The sequence below is a fragment of the Nestor notabilis genome, unplaced genomic scaffold (assembly GCF_000696875.1).
Source record: "Nestor notabilis isolate BGI_N333 unplaced genomic scaffold, ASM69687v1 scaffold17676, whole genome shotgun sequence".
Taxonomy (NCBI): domain Eukaryota; kingdom Metazoa; phylum Chordata; class Aves; order Psittaciformes; family Psittacidae; genus Nestor; species Nestor notabilis.
In genome coordinates this window covers 487-14,924 of record NW_009933484.1, presented here as the reverse complement: position 1 = coordinate 14,924, position 14,438 = coordinate 487, and the positions used below count along the sequence as shown (strand labels likewise).

The 14,438-nt window shown below is 38.7% G+C and overlaps 1 protein-coding gene across 1 annotated transcript in view; it reads left to right on the top strand.

Annotated features, from left to right (window-relative positions):
* Window positions 1–3,425, top strand: part of RAB21 (RAB21, member RAS oncogene family) — a gene marked incomplete at its 5' end in the record, with an annotated part of 5,107 nt that extends 1,682 nt beyond the window's left edge. The window contains 4 exons of the mRNA XM_010016904.1: window positions 173–236; window positions 1,062–1,116; window positions 1,540–1,628; window positions 2,564–3,425. Of these exons, the coding sequence (XP_010015206.1) occupies window positions 173–236; window positions 1,062–1,116; window positions 1,540–1,628; window positions 2,564–2,703 (348 nt within the window). The remainder of the gene's footprint in view (window positions 1–172; window positions 237–1,061; window positions 1,117–1,539; window positions 1,629–2,563) is intronic.
* Window positions 3,426–14,438: the final 11,013 nt, after the last annotated feature.

The following is a 14,438-nucleotide window of genomic DNA, read 5'->3' as shown; positions in this document are numbered from 1 at the left end:
CTGCTGAACAGCCATGCGTAGCTATACAAAGAATATTTTGTCCATCTCTGTTGCTCTAAACATTTGTTTCAAGTTGAGAGTAAATGACTAATGAAGGAAATGGGTCAGTTCCACAATATCTAAGCTAGTAGTAAGTATGTCAAGTGAGAATAAAATTCTGTTCTTTTTGCAGGTAAAAAATTGGGTTAAGGAATTAAGAAAAATGTTGGGAAATGAAATCTGTTTATGTATAGTAGGTAAGTCTTTTTTAACACGAGTCTAATGACTGAATTGGAAATGTTTCTGTTAATAGCATCTTCCAAACACTGCTTTGTCAGCTTGTACATGTGAAGGGGTGGAGTTTATGGTTAATTTAATATTTAAAATTCAGTTGGAGGTAGAAGTTTCAGTAGATCGCATTGAGAAATGTAAGAGTTACTTTCAAAAAACTAAGCCATTTAATGATATGCCACGTCAGAAGTGCATGGTACAGATGCCTGCAGACTGTAGTTCAGCAGAGAAACATAAACCTCAAATGTGTATGACCCTTTTTGTAGGTACTCAAATGTCATGTTTTCTACTGTTTTCAGTGGCATAGGCTGGATGCTGGTCCTCTTTCATAATCAAGTGCTTGGGTAGTGGAGTGAGTCTTAAAACTTAGGTATTTCAGTTCAGAAAGAATGCAACAGAAATACTGGATTTAAATTTAAAATCGTATCTACTGACTAAAATACTTTGAGGAGGATATCTGTAAGGGTATCCTACGAAAGGTACCTCTGTAGCGTGGATAAGCTGCTAATAAATTACAAAAGAAAAGCAGAAGGCTGAATCAGTGGCTTGTATGGAGGCATTTAGCTATCTTGATCTCTCTATAGAAGTAGAACTTCCTCTTTATTGCTTGTAAATGCTTTAGTGAAAAGGGATTCTTAAATCATACTATTGTGTTCCAAATTGAGACCTGTGTAAAAGTCAGTCTTTACTGGGATAGCTTGTAAGAAAATGGGGTACAGTGATTACATGACTACTTCCTTTTGGGTAATTTTGGAGTACAAAGGCTTGAATGATTAACTTGTTTCCAACAGGTAACAAAATAGACTTGGAAAAAGAGAGACATGTTTCAGTGCAAGAAGCAGAAACGTAAGTCACACCAATTACAGAAACAGTCATTGGAGAATTGTGCTGAAGTAATAAACTTGTGATGCTATCAACAACTGGCAGGCATAAACCAGCAGTGCCTAGCTGGCTGCTGTGTTAAGTGTTCTGTTAGTATTGGAGTCCTGGAATGTCCTTACTGACCAAAGTGTAATTTGAGAGTTGTACATGGTTAAAGTCAACGCTTCTAGTTTAAATGCATTTCTAGACATGAATTTTTATTGATTTCATCTAGTGTTTTTCATCAGTCATGGCAGTTTTAACCACAGAATTCCCTTTTTACAGCACATGTAGATTAACTCTGAACTTGGAATAAAACCTTTTGTGATAATATCCTTGCTTCATGTAAAGTAGCCTAGAAAGTTTTAGTCCTTTTAATACAATGAAGTTCTGTATCTCTTCCTACAGGTATGCTGAATCTGTTGGAGCAAAACATTATCATACTTCAGCTAAACAGAACAAAGGAATTGAAGAACTTTTTCTTGACCTTTGTAAAAGTAGGTATTATCTGTTTTATTGGTAAAGAGCTCATTCACAAAACGCTCAAGGCTTCAGAATGCTTAAAACCATATAAAAGAGCTTTAATGTAAACTATTCCTAAGAATTTACTTCACCTGAGTCTACTTAAGCCACTTGTGTACTGTAACAGCCCTGGGACCTTGATGTATGGGGTGCTTACAATATCGCATATTTATGCTGTACTCCAAAAATGTTGTTTTGTTTTGTTTTTTTTTTTTTATTTGTTGGAGCACTAACTGCTGTTTCACTTGTGTGAATATTAACCTCAAATTATACTTCATGTGATGGATCTCACTATTGCCTGCTTAAAACCCTTTGCTTCAGCCTCTTTCAAATATTTTCTCAGGTGATGTCAGTTACAAATCATAAACTTGAAGTTGTGGTGATCCAAATTTTACACAGCAGGCTAAGCAAATGGTAAAGATCACAGAATGTAGGATAAAAATGTTGTAATACAAGGAAGTTGTCATATTGATTGTTGTCTTATGATAAAAGAGTTTAAGCAGAACTTAACCTAAATGTCTGATGAGTAGGTTGAGGGTTGTTCTTGTGGGTTGGGGTGGGGTGGTATGTGGGTTGGGTTTCTTACTTTTCTTTGTTAACAGGATGTTTTTGATATGGGTGGGTAAACCTAGCTTTTGAAGTCACTCACTCTAGAACATCTGACCATCTAAGGTTTCCCTAGTCAACAGGAGCTGCTGATGTTTGGTGCTTCAGGAAGAAGATTTAAGTATGTTCTTGTAACTATGCCATGTGATACTGGAGTATCACTTCAAGAAGTACTTACTTCTGCATAATAAATAGGAGAACTGGTCTTGCTGAACTCTGTGCATGTAACTCAAATGGATTAAGATCTCAAAGTCTTAGGTCAAAATGCAGTGGGATATCATGTAATACATTTCTTCTTCTACAGGAATGATAGAAACTGCTCAAGTGGATGAAAGAGCAAGAGGCAATGGTTCCAGCCAGTCAGGAGTAGCAAGGCGAGGTGTACAGATCATTGATGATGAGCCACAAGTACAGAGCAGTGGAGGGTGCTGTTCTTCTGGATAATTATAAAACTGTGCATCACTGCCCTCTCAATATGAAGACTGCCATATTCCAAGTCACGTGTTCTTTACCAATGGAGTAATAGAATTAACAGTATTTAAAAGTAATCACATGTAACACTGCAGAGACCTTAAGTGCTAAACTAGTGGCATCTGTGACCAGAGAATTGGCATTTTCTACAGTGGTTAACAAAGCAATTACCAATGGCCTTTTTACATATTTTTCTTTAATGAGGAATAATATGCATGTAGAAAAGACCTACTTAAAGGCTTCATTTATATTCTTTTAAATCAGATCATTATTTAATAACTTATATACATTGTTGTTGGAATGGTATACATTTTGCAGCTCTTTGTATTTCGTGGTAGATCGAATTGTATCACTTCTAAAATGCAAATTGATTTTTTTTTTTTTTTTTTTTTTTTAAATTAGCAGATATCTGAAGTAATATTTTTGCAGGGCCTCCACAAGCCTATAATTGTCAACTACTTTGATATATTCTGTTCATCCTGTATGCCAAGCTGGTAGAATACATTGTAAATTACATATTAAATACTTTATCTGCTTTTACAATTGCAGGTGCAGAAATATGTACATCAGTCTTGTCAGTGGTTGTGAAGTGAATAAGTCAGTGAAAGATGCAAGCTTTTCATGTGTATTGTTGAACTGTTCATTCTATTCCCCTACCTGAAAACAGCTTTTTTTTTTCTTGGTACATTCATAGCTACAGTTTTGGTTTGGTTTGTTTGTTTGTTTGTTTGTTTTTTTAAAGCCTTTTCTGGCAAGCAGCAGTATTTAGAGCATCACCTTAGTGGGAAGAGACTGCTTCCTTAGACTGCTGTTTATCATTGAGTGTTTGATGCCCAGCTAAAACACTTGGTGCATGCATGTATCTTGCCTCTGCAGTTACTTTGGCCTCTCAAAATATCACCCAAAGTCAAAGCAACTTTAGCCCTCATCATCTGGTAGCCAGTAAACCAGATGCATGGGAAACTCTTAAGCTTCACTAATGCATTTATGTCCCCAACACAGCATTATAAATTATTAATAAGCGTATTTCACCCACCACCACCACCCCCGGTATTGCAGGGCTTGAGTGAACTAAAGAATTGGCAGTAACTACGACTGCTTCTGATTTGGAGTGATTAAATAGAAGATATGAAACTTGCAAGATGTAACTTTGGGCATACTAGACGGAACTGAACTTACTCCTGACTTGCTGTTTCTCTTGTAAAGTGTTTTGAAGCCCACTTAAGTTTTAGGAGGAGGGTTTTCAGAAAAGGTGTATAAAGTACTATCACAAAGGACACAGATAGTGGTAGCTGAAACTTCAAAATGTTTTGTGCTCTGACTTTTTACTTAAGTTGTCATGCTTGGAAAAACAGTAAAGGTGATGTCTGTGACAAAATAGAATATTCCTTGGCCTTCCTTTCTCTGAAGGGTAGAATTAGTATTGCATATGAATGCATTGAATGTTGTGGGTATGTTCTGATGCACAAAAGGGGTAGTAGTAACTAATCAGTTTGTGTAAGAGAAACGTGCTGTCTTCAGGCTGATTTTTTTTTTTTTTTATTTTCTCTGAAATAATAGATGGCTTTGATACACACTCGTCCTGGTGCATTTTTTCACTTTCTGCCTAAACTGTGATGTAGATACTTTCTATTAAGCCACCATTGCTGTGCTTTTCTGGCATGATTGTGTGCATGATGGACAAAGGTGGTATGTTCACACTAGTGAACATAGTTTCTTGACTGCACAGAGGTTTGGTGTGAATTTAAAATTCATGTGTGCATATGTAGCAACACTGTTAACATTCTTATATCTAACTTACCAGTGAGCCTTGCCAAAATTGAAAGCCAGGTCATTTTGATCTAAAACCAATACCTTCAAATCATTACAGACACTGATAGGAGGAGTGAAATTGGCAAGACTTGATGGTCACAACTGGTATCTCCTCATAATAGGAGTTCCAGATTTTTTTATTCAAATTTCTTTTTCCCCGGTGATGGAAGTAAAAAACAAAACCAAAAAAACCCCAAACCAACCAACCAACCTCAACTAGGCTTGATAAGCAGATGAGTCATGAGAGCTTATATACACCAGAGCATATGTGCTCTCTCCAGAGCAGAGCTTTTCTCACTTAATTGAAGTGGACAGATGCAGTTCTGGTCTGGAAAGCAATACTAGGTGTTCACCCTAGAGAATGTTATGTTTGACTGCTTTGGAGTAGAAGCAGTGTGTAGAATATGTTTTGTCCTGCAGCTAGAGTTCTTCTTTCTTTTCTGTGGTAGGGGCATTCTTTGTGACTTTGTCAACTACAAAACTAACAAAGCCATGTTGATACTAACTCTTAAGTCTCTTGCAAAACTAAAACTATTACTGCTGAATAGATAAATGGGGATAAGAAAGCTTACAATCTTGTATGATTTCATTTGTATTAGCAAAATATTTTTTAAATAAATTCTCATAAGTTTCAGCATGAAAAATACTCCCTAGAAACTTTATTTATGGAACTTAAAACCTGTGCTTAGCAGCGTATCATTATATTAGCTTACAGAAGAAATACAACTTCATGAAGACAGGGAATATGGTTTCCAAGACTCAAAACCATGGATTGGTTAGACTGATTAACACAAGACTTCAGCTAGTCATTGTTAGACAAAATAAGACAGTTACAGGAAAAAGTGTCTTTACTGAATTTACTGAATAAGAACACTTATCTAGAGTGTTCTTTGCATTAAATGTATAGGAAAGCACAAATAGCTTGGCTTGCTGTATTTGAGGAGGTTCTTACTCAAGTAACCTGGTATTACTGCTGTGTGGCTTGGGTTTCAATTATCTTGCGTTGCTGTGAACTGTCTAGATTTTATGTCTGTCTAGATAGTATGGCTTGTATGTCTTAAGGAAAACTTATTTTCTTGGTGGTAACTTCTGTTGCTAGAAACAAGTAAGCTAGTTTTCTTCTGAGAAGAGTGCAAGAGAATAACTGCATCTGTCTTTAGAAAGTACCTCTATTGTGGGATAGATAAAACCAGCCAGACCTGCTACAGTTCTTGAAGAATGTAGTAATTTCAATTCCAAGCCAGATGAAAAACGCTTTGGAAAAAGGTATGAGGTCATGGAAGGTGCCTGGAGCTCACATGGAGTTCTCTGAAAATGTTGGATGCTGTCAGGGAAAAAAAAACAACCAACAGTTTAAAGAAGGTAAGAGGAATGGGAGTCCTGCTTGAGGACAAATGGAAGTTAGGAATCCCCACAGGCTGAAAGCAGTAAGTGATCTGAATGATAGTGTATGGGAGTAAGAGGTGGAGCCAGCAATCTCTGTTATTTCTCTACTTTTTTTTTTTTTTTTTCTTTGTGGAAGGAAAAAGAGAACTTGGAAAGAAAAAGAATAGGAAAAACTGAAGGTGTTGCTTTGCTAACAAGATACAACTAACTGAACAGGTTTTCAGACACAATACTAACCTACTTAAAACTTGATTAGAATATGCAAATTTATGAGCTATTTGCAGTTAACCGACAATCTTAGTTTGCATCAAAGTTCACTTTTCTTTTTTTCCTTGACATGTCAGGAAATGTATCTTAAAGTGAGCATGACTCTTACTACAGTTGTGTCAAGGAGTTGCAGATGAAGACCAAGATCCTTGGCCTTAGTTGCTGCACGAGCTCAACAAAGACAGCCTCAAAACTAGTTTGCTTTTAGCTGTGCTAGGCACTGTTGTTCATGCTACTACTCTTTGGAGGATTCTGCTCAACACTAGGACTTTCTTTCTGTTTAGGACAAACCTGTGCATCTCAGTGATGCAGCAGTCTACTGAATTTGGGCTTTTTCTGTCAAATAATGACAGTGTATACTCTTCCTGCTTGCCTTTTTTGGAGCTGTCCTTGCCCACTGTATTGAACAGAATGGATATTGCAAGTGACTTAGAAGAAATTGAAGTCAAGAGGATTGGAACTACTCTCTTGGCTGTTGCCAAGTACTTGATACCCTGTGAGAGATGCAAATTCATGTAACGGATCTCTTTTGAGCTGTTGAGACTGTTAAATTGCAGACCCTTTAAATTAACCATCGCTCCATTCTGAAAGGCAAACAAATCTGGGACTTGGTATAAGAGAACAAATAGTTTCTCTTTTCCTGAACAGGAAACTTGAACTGCCTAATCAGGCTTTCCTTAGTGGAAAGAAAAGAGGAAAGCACTTGATACCTAAAGATTTAAGTGCTGTCAGTGCTATTTGATCATACAGGCATTATAATGATTGTCTTCCTGGATTTTTTCATCTGATAAGCTCATTGAGCTTACCAGGCTCAATCAAATAGAATCCTTTCTTTGAACTTAGAGAAAATGTTAGCAGGGCAAAAGCCAATACTGAAAAGGACATGGCATTTTTAACATCAGGTACCTTGATGTTGTTAAATGTTGTAGGAATATTCTATTTGGCATTTGTGGATAAAAAACCTTGGAGGAATAAAAGTATCTAGCAGAGGCTTAACAAACCTTAACTTTTCCAGTGCATCGCTACAGTTCTTACAGTTCTGGAGTTCTTAAATAAATCTTAAGAGATTTTATGCACCAGTACATTTACATGAAGATAATTCTGTGATGAGTTAATTCCAAATGATCATTCAGCTGGGGAAATGAACTTCTTTAGCATGACTGCTATTCTATCAATGCCTAATATTAAAAGTGAAAACTGCATGTAAGTGAAATGGATCTATAGAAAGGGGGCAAAATGTGTACAGAAAATCAATACAAGAAAACAGAGCTGGCAAATCTTGTTACTAACATACCTGAAAATTGTCTCTTTTAGTTTGGGAAGTCACACAATTTGGAAGCTTATGAAGCTTATGTAATAAAATGTCCCTGAAAGTTACTGGTGATTGTTGGCAGTGGCTTGGCTTACAAAGATGTGGTAACAACTGAGACCACAGGTTTTTTGTTACAAATACAGTAACAAATTTCTGCACCCATCTGAGTATGATGTGATGAAAGATGGCTTTAAAATGCCAAACCATGCTCAGCAGAGTTGCTCTGTTATGCTAGTGCATATCCCAGAGGCTGTAGTGTGAGCAGGGACCCATCAAAATGTAGTTTTGATTTGCAGAACTGATTTTATACAGCCCAGAACGGGGGAAAGGAATGGTTACTGTTGAACTACATTTGCCAGTTCAGTGGTAGCCCCGGACACACTGTGTGTATGCTAAGGGAGCAGCAATATCAAGTCAAACATGGAAGCAAGGCTCAAGACTGGGAATTTTCCACCCGTTACGTTTGTGTCGTACTGATGTCCCACTTACACAAAGTGCCTGAGCACACTTTGCTGGTGAAAATTGCTGTTCAGCTGATGCTCTGGATTTGAATTGGACGGACATTGCAGGTGAAAACAGGAAGCAACAAGAAAAGCAGGGCAAGATAAGAGGAGTGTGCATAATTCCTGATTTGGCTGTTATTAGCCCTTTCACTTGCCCTTTTAAAAAGTCAGTATCTATATCCTACTAGTTTTGTGCCAATGTATTTTCTGTTTGTTGATTTTTTTTTTTTTTTTTTTTTTTTTTTTTAACAAGAAACTGAAACCCTAAAGAGCTTTTTAGGGTAAATGTATTTCCTTTACAGGTTCAGTCTTTCCAAAGGCTGTCCAGTATCTCATTAAAGGGGCTATGTTAAATAGTGAAAAGTGTGCTGCCTGAAGTTACACCCTGCAATCAGAATCCTATAGTGAATGTTTCAAATAGCAAGAAGCAATAGAGTAACCATTGTTTTTTGACATAGAGTAATTACAAAACAATCCTCCACCATAAGATGTGCCCATACTGGTTAGAAAAGCTGGCTTGAGGCTTAAAATAACACTAAATTACACTTTGAGTTGGGCCTTCAAGGAATCTTGACCATCCTTTCAGTATGTGAATAATGCAGTGCTTGGCACCACGAGACACCGATTCTTTTTCAGGGACTTAGAGATTTCAGCTTGTATGGGAAATGGAGCCATCTCTGAAGTGGATTATGGTGGCAAGTGAAGAGAAGGAAATATTGTATTAGTAACACAGACCCATCCTTAGCATGGCTTTTTGGACAGCTAGGATGAAATACAGCATTGACTACCCTCATCTAAAACAATTGTTCTGTTAGTTTCCTGTTCTTTCCAGGAAATGTTGCCTGTTGGTGGTGTTGTAATACCTATGTAGAAGTGGTGGGGTTATTACTATTTGTCTCTGTGTTCCTAGCTCTGGCAATACTAGTATGTGCCAATTGGCAAACAATGGATCAGTTTCTGTTTAGTCATCACTCTTGGACAGCTTCCAATTAGCCTCTGTGGAGGCTGGTGTGGCCAGGAATTTCTCCTTGCATTGACAAATGCAGAGCATTTTATGTTGGTATGTGCTCTGCTGCTTTTATATTTAAAAAGTTTCTTGTTCCACTTGGAGAACAAAGTTATTGTAAACTTGTGATCAGTTGTACTAACCATAATGTTATGACAAATATTGTATGTTTTGGGTTGTTTCATATTCTGGAATTCTATTTAATACTTGATATGCATAGATTAAAAAGATACCAGGTTCACAAACACGAACTCACAACTGTGGTTATGGATACACAAAATGTGACATGGTACAAATACTTGAAGAAAGGTCATCATCCACTGTACTGCCTACATGTCTTGTTGCATCTCCATGCCTTCACACTCTAAATACAAATAAATGCTGCTGGGGAATGGGATTTCCTTCCTTTTAACATCAGTCTGTGCATACTTAATTTCTTTGTCCCTATCCTTGTCTAACTGTGTGATAGAAGGCAGCCAAGCATAGAAAATCATTATACCTGCATGCTCCACTTGTGTAGGTTAGGTTTTTTTATGTTTTCTTAGAGGAACGTGTTAAGGCTATCATATCTTCATTTCTTGGTTTCTTCATTGTGGTAGAGACAATTACTGAGTAGACAAGATACTAACTGGCCACACAGGCTGTGTTATTACTGGCAAATAAATTTGGCCAGGGTGCATAAGGAGTTCTGGCCTTGAGAGCAAACAGCACAGTACAGCTTTCTTCCAGGTGGCTAAGTCCTCTACTATGTTTTAAATCATATTTACATGCTGCCTGCTTGGATTGGCTGTGCTGTTCCCCATGCTGTTTTGAGACATCAGTCTGAGGAACCTTAAGTGGTATAATTATACACAAGAGCATGCTTATGACTAAACAGCAAGGCTGGCTGTCGGTCAGCATCCCAGGCTTACTTGGTTGGCTTGAGTGAATGTAGCCAGAGCTCAATCTCTCTCCTGCTCCCCTAACTGTGGAGTAGGACTCAACTTTATCTTTTCCTCTTGCATGTGGAGAAAAAGTGTGACATCTAAACTCTTGGATATCGACTTTATTGTCTGTAATATAATTCATGCTGAGGACTGGTATCTCCTCAGATATGAGGAACTCGAGAAGCCTGGTCTGCAGCTTCCTCCTGGTTGTCTTGCTGCACCCAGAGTCCAGGACAGCACCCCATTTACTGGCTGCTTGTTATCTGTGACAAACTGGCGTAGCCTGGAAAAATTGTAGGTTGCATCTGTCAAAGCAAGGCTTGGAATATAACCATTTCCTTTGTGCAGGAAAAAAGGTCAAAAGGAAGGCTATTTTTGGCACTGTTTATCTTTGTTACTCTGCTGTGCAGGTTATGTTTGTACAAATTAAGCCTGTGATGGAAGGACTTGACAGAATCTGCACTTGTCTTGTGCAGGCCAGCTTTTCATGTGGTTAGATATGTGGGCAGCTGACACTGAATACAGGAATGGATCTTGAAACTTTGCTGAAATAGCTGTGTGAACAACAATAGCAGCAGCTGCAGCTCTTGGCATGGCGTAGCAGTAATAGCTACATTTGCAGCTGTGACAGCAACAGAAGTGACAGGAAAGCCTGGAACACTGTCTGGCTTAGCACTTGGTGCTGGCTGGGGTGCTGTGACTACTTTTATGTGGCAGAAGATTCCTTATTAGAGCAGTTGGCTACTTAAAATCCAATCAAGAGTGAGCCATCAAGCTGAAGATACCCTCCTTCTTAGACTCCCATCTGTGTAGTGTGTGAAGGGCTGGGCTTAACCATAAGAGCTACAGCCTGCCCCATTGTTTTCTTAGCAGGCTTATGGAGAAGGCAGAGGAACCTGCTAGCACAACGTTCAGCCTATGGAACTTGGTGTCGTGAACAATTCAGGTCTATAAACTGAAATGCTGTAATGCACCACTACAGACTGGGGATGGACTGGCTGGAAAACAGCTTTGCATAGAAGGATCTCAGTGTCATGGTGCACAAAAAGGTGGTGGTGAGCCAGCAAAGACTGCCAGTGGTATCCTGGGCTGCATCAGGAAGAGCATTGCCAGCAGGATGAGGGAGGTGATCCTTCCCCTCAGTCCTAGTGAGAGACTTCTGGAGTGTAGTGCTGGGCTCCCCAGTACAACAGAGCCACTGGCTTCCTGGAGTGAGGCCTGTGAAGGGCCATCAAAAAGGATTAGGACCATCTGTCATACAAAGAGAGGCTGACAGAGCTGGGACTGTTCGGTCTTGAGAAGGCCCAGAGGATCTTGTCAACATTTAAAAATACACTATGAGAGGGAGCTGGTCTCTTCAGTAGTGTCCAGTGAAAGGACATGACTAAATGGACACAGACTGAAATACAAGAAATTCCACTTAAGCATAAGAAAAATCTTTATTTACAAAATGATGGGCCTGTTGGCATGTACATTTGAAAGTCTATGTTTGAAGACTGAAGGAACTTTTCTTCCTTATTCTAATCTCTTCTTTCTGAACTGTGTGTTGAGTAGTGCTAGGCACAGCTCTAAGATGAAAGATTGGTTTTAAACATAGAGGTTTAGTCAGGTCATTTTTTGCTCAAGGCCATGATTTTTGCCCAAGGCTTATCCAGAACTCCATGATGCTTCTACAAGTATTCAGACTCCACTGAGCTTCAGGAATGTTCCAGTATTTGCTGGTCAATGATTTTCTTTCTTTTTTTAAGATGTATCTATTTATTTAATTGTACCTTTCTTATGCTTCTTGTTTTCTCCAAGTTTAGTCTCCAAACCCCCAACTGCTGCTTTTCTTAGGCAATAATGGAAGATAGTTTTGTCTCTGGTCAGGTTTTGAGCTGCAACTCTCTAGTACAAACACTGATTACCTTAGCACAGGTCTGGTAACAATAACCAGTCCTAACAAATAATCTAGATCAAAATGTTTAAGAAAATCAGTCTAGAAATCATTCACCATTTCCTGGATATTTTCACAGCTCCCTCTTTCAAAAAATTTATTCTGAGTTCCTCTGTGTTAACTTGTTCCCTGCTAAGTGATCCTTTTCTCCCATCCCTCTTCTGAAGAGTACTTTTGCTGTTATTTTGAGTCATAGTTCCATGTTTGGCAAAGCAGCTCTGATTTTGTGCATTGATACGTAAACCCACCGTGTTAACCCCTTGTCCCCTCACAATGGGTGTACAGTAGCTGTTCCTTGATGCACCCATCTTATGTGGAGCTTCCATCTTCTCCAATTCCCACTCTGTTTCAATTCTCCTAGACTGACTGTACAAATGAATATAGGAAAGCTGGAAGCTTAAGGGAAAAAGCATCGATGAGCACAGGTTAGCCTTCAGCGAACCTACAGAGACACTATTAACTTAATTAGCATGTTTTTAGTGATAGAAACACTGACAGAAGAAACTTTCAGTAGAGGTATTATTACCATAATACCTTAAAAATCTCATAAGGGAACAAAATCCTGATATGCTAGATTCTTTAGCTTGGACTCTAACTTAGGTAAATAAGTTGATTTGAATGGCAGTATCCTGAACTGGCTTTCCCTCAAGTGGCCAGACTTGTTGAAAAGCAGCCATTAATGCTAATTCAAGTCAGGAATAAACTGGGTTTTTCACCATCCTCAGTGGATAAAATGAAAAACACTTGTCTTGTTTGGAGCAGGACATGTCAGTGTGTCACACTGAGCACTGTCTAACCCTCACACCCTGGTTTTGGTCCGACTTTCAGTCCTTCATCTGAGAATCATGCTTCTCAGTTGATTGCAGGGTGCCTCTGCAGCTGTGTGCCCGAGTCTGCCAAGAGGTCATATGCTGTGTCACAAAGCAAAAGTGACCCTGAGCAACCTGACCCAACTACTATTAGTCCTGGTTTGAGTAGCGAGGCAGACCAGATGATGTATAAAAGATCCTTCCAACCTAAATTATTGTATGGGATCATGGGAAAAAGAAGGACCCTGTCGAGTCCCACTTACAATCAAAGAATAGTTAAGAAAGAATACATGGATGCAGACAGGCAGAACAGACAAGAAAACAATGAGACAATGTAGCAGTCAGCACCATTGGTAGGGGGTTTAGGTCATCAACCATCTACTTGATACCAATTTTATTCCCTAATCTAGGACAAGAATAATAATGAGACAACTTGGTGCACTTCTAAGTGAATCTTTGCTCCAAGAAGGTCAGCTTGAGGAAAAAGCCTTCAATACAAACTTCTTGCATGAAAATTTTACAAATAATAGACAGAGTCTAGCACTGCTGATTTGATGTGGAAGCTGGACCTTTAGCAGTGAGTGTGGGAGATAATCATCCCCAAAATGAGGAAGGGCATTTTATGTTGGGCCCTAAAGAAGGGTAGAGTTGTTAGATAAACAGGAGGAGCTAGATGAGAGGATCGAAGTGATAATAGGCTAGACAAATGACTTCTGCAAAAGCATTCTGCAGGAGTCCAAACAGATCAAAATGGTGTCAGTTGCTGCCAGCAAACAGAATGTTACAAGTTAAAAAATGTTTAGCTGTGTGGACAGACAGGAAAACCTTTGCTTTGATGCTGTTGTACAAGAAAAAGTCTGCAAGGCATCTAGCTATGTGGAAGAGAGAATCCAGAGAGATACATGACTGAAACATCAACCAAGTGGTATGCCTCGCAGGCAGATGGTTATTGAAGAGAGAGAGATGGGTGCCAGCGGATTCCGGAGAAAGATAAAACCATCTTTTCCGTTAGCTGCCTGTGGATGATAAAAAAAGGTTTTAATTTGGATCAAGATTAATGGCTGTAGTAGAAATAAAGCAGTGAGTCATGAGACAAATATATATTTATCTACACAATTACAAAGAGAGGGAGGCTTTGATTCAGTATGCTAATGGTCAAGTCCAAGAGCCTGGAGAATTAGAAGATGGCAGTCGTGCTAGCGAAGAGAGCAGACTTCAAGGAGTCCGTTGCAGATACAGGCTAATGAAGATGATGGGAATCTTACTTCTGAGCTTCTCCTGGGAAAGGAACTTTGAAAGAAACCTTGACAAAACAGGTTTATCTACAGAGTCACAACAGGCTCTCACAACTTTGAAGCAAATCAGTATTTGTCTTGAGAATTGCAAATCTGGGCTTCCACGGTGCAAAGTACAGTATGGGTGTTAATCTAGGTAAATGAGTGTTTAACTTCAGAAGTCAGAAGCAAATTACAATGCCATTTTATGACAGCAACAAAAAAAACCCCACCCCAACAACCCAAACCCAAATTACCTTTGCTCCTTCACAGTAGCAAATCACTTCCCTGTGAGCATCTTGTACGTTTGTTTCAAGTAAACAGTATTTGGGGATATACTATTTGCTAAAAATATTTTATGATAAAGTGTTGGAATATAACAAATGTCTTAAAAAAATATCTATAGCTCTCAGGAGGTTGCAGACATTAAGTGAAAGCTAATTAATTTAAAGTAATACCATGCATTACATGGTTTTC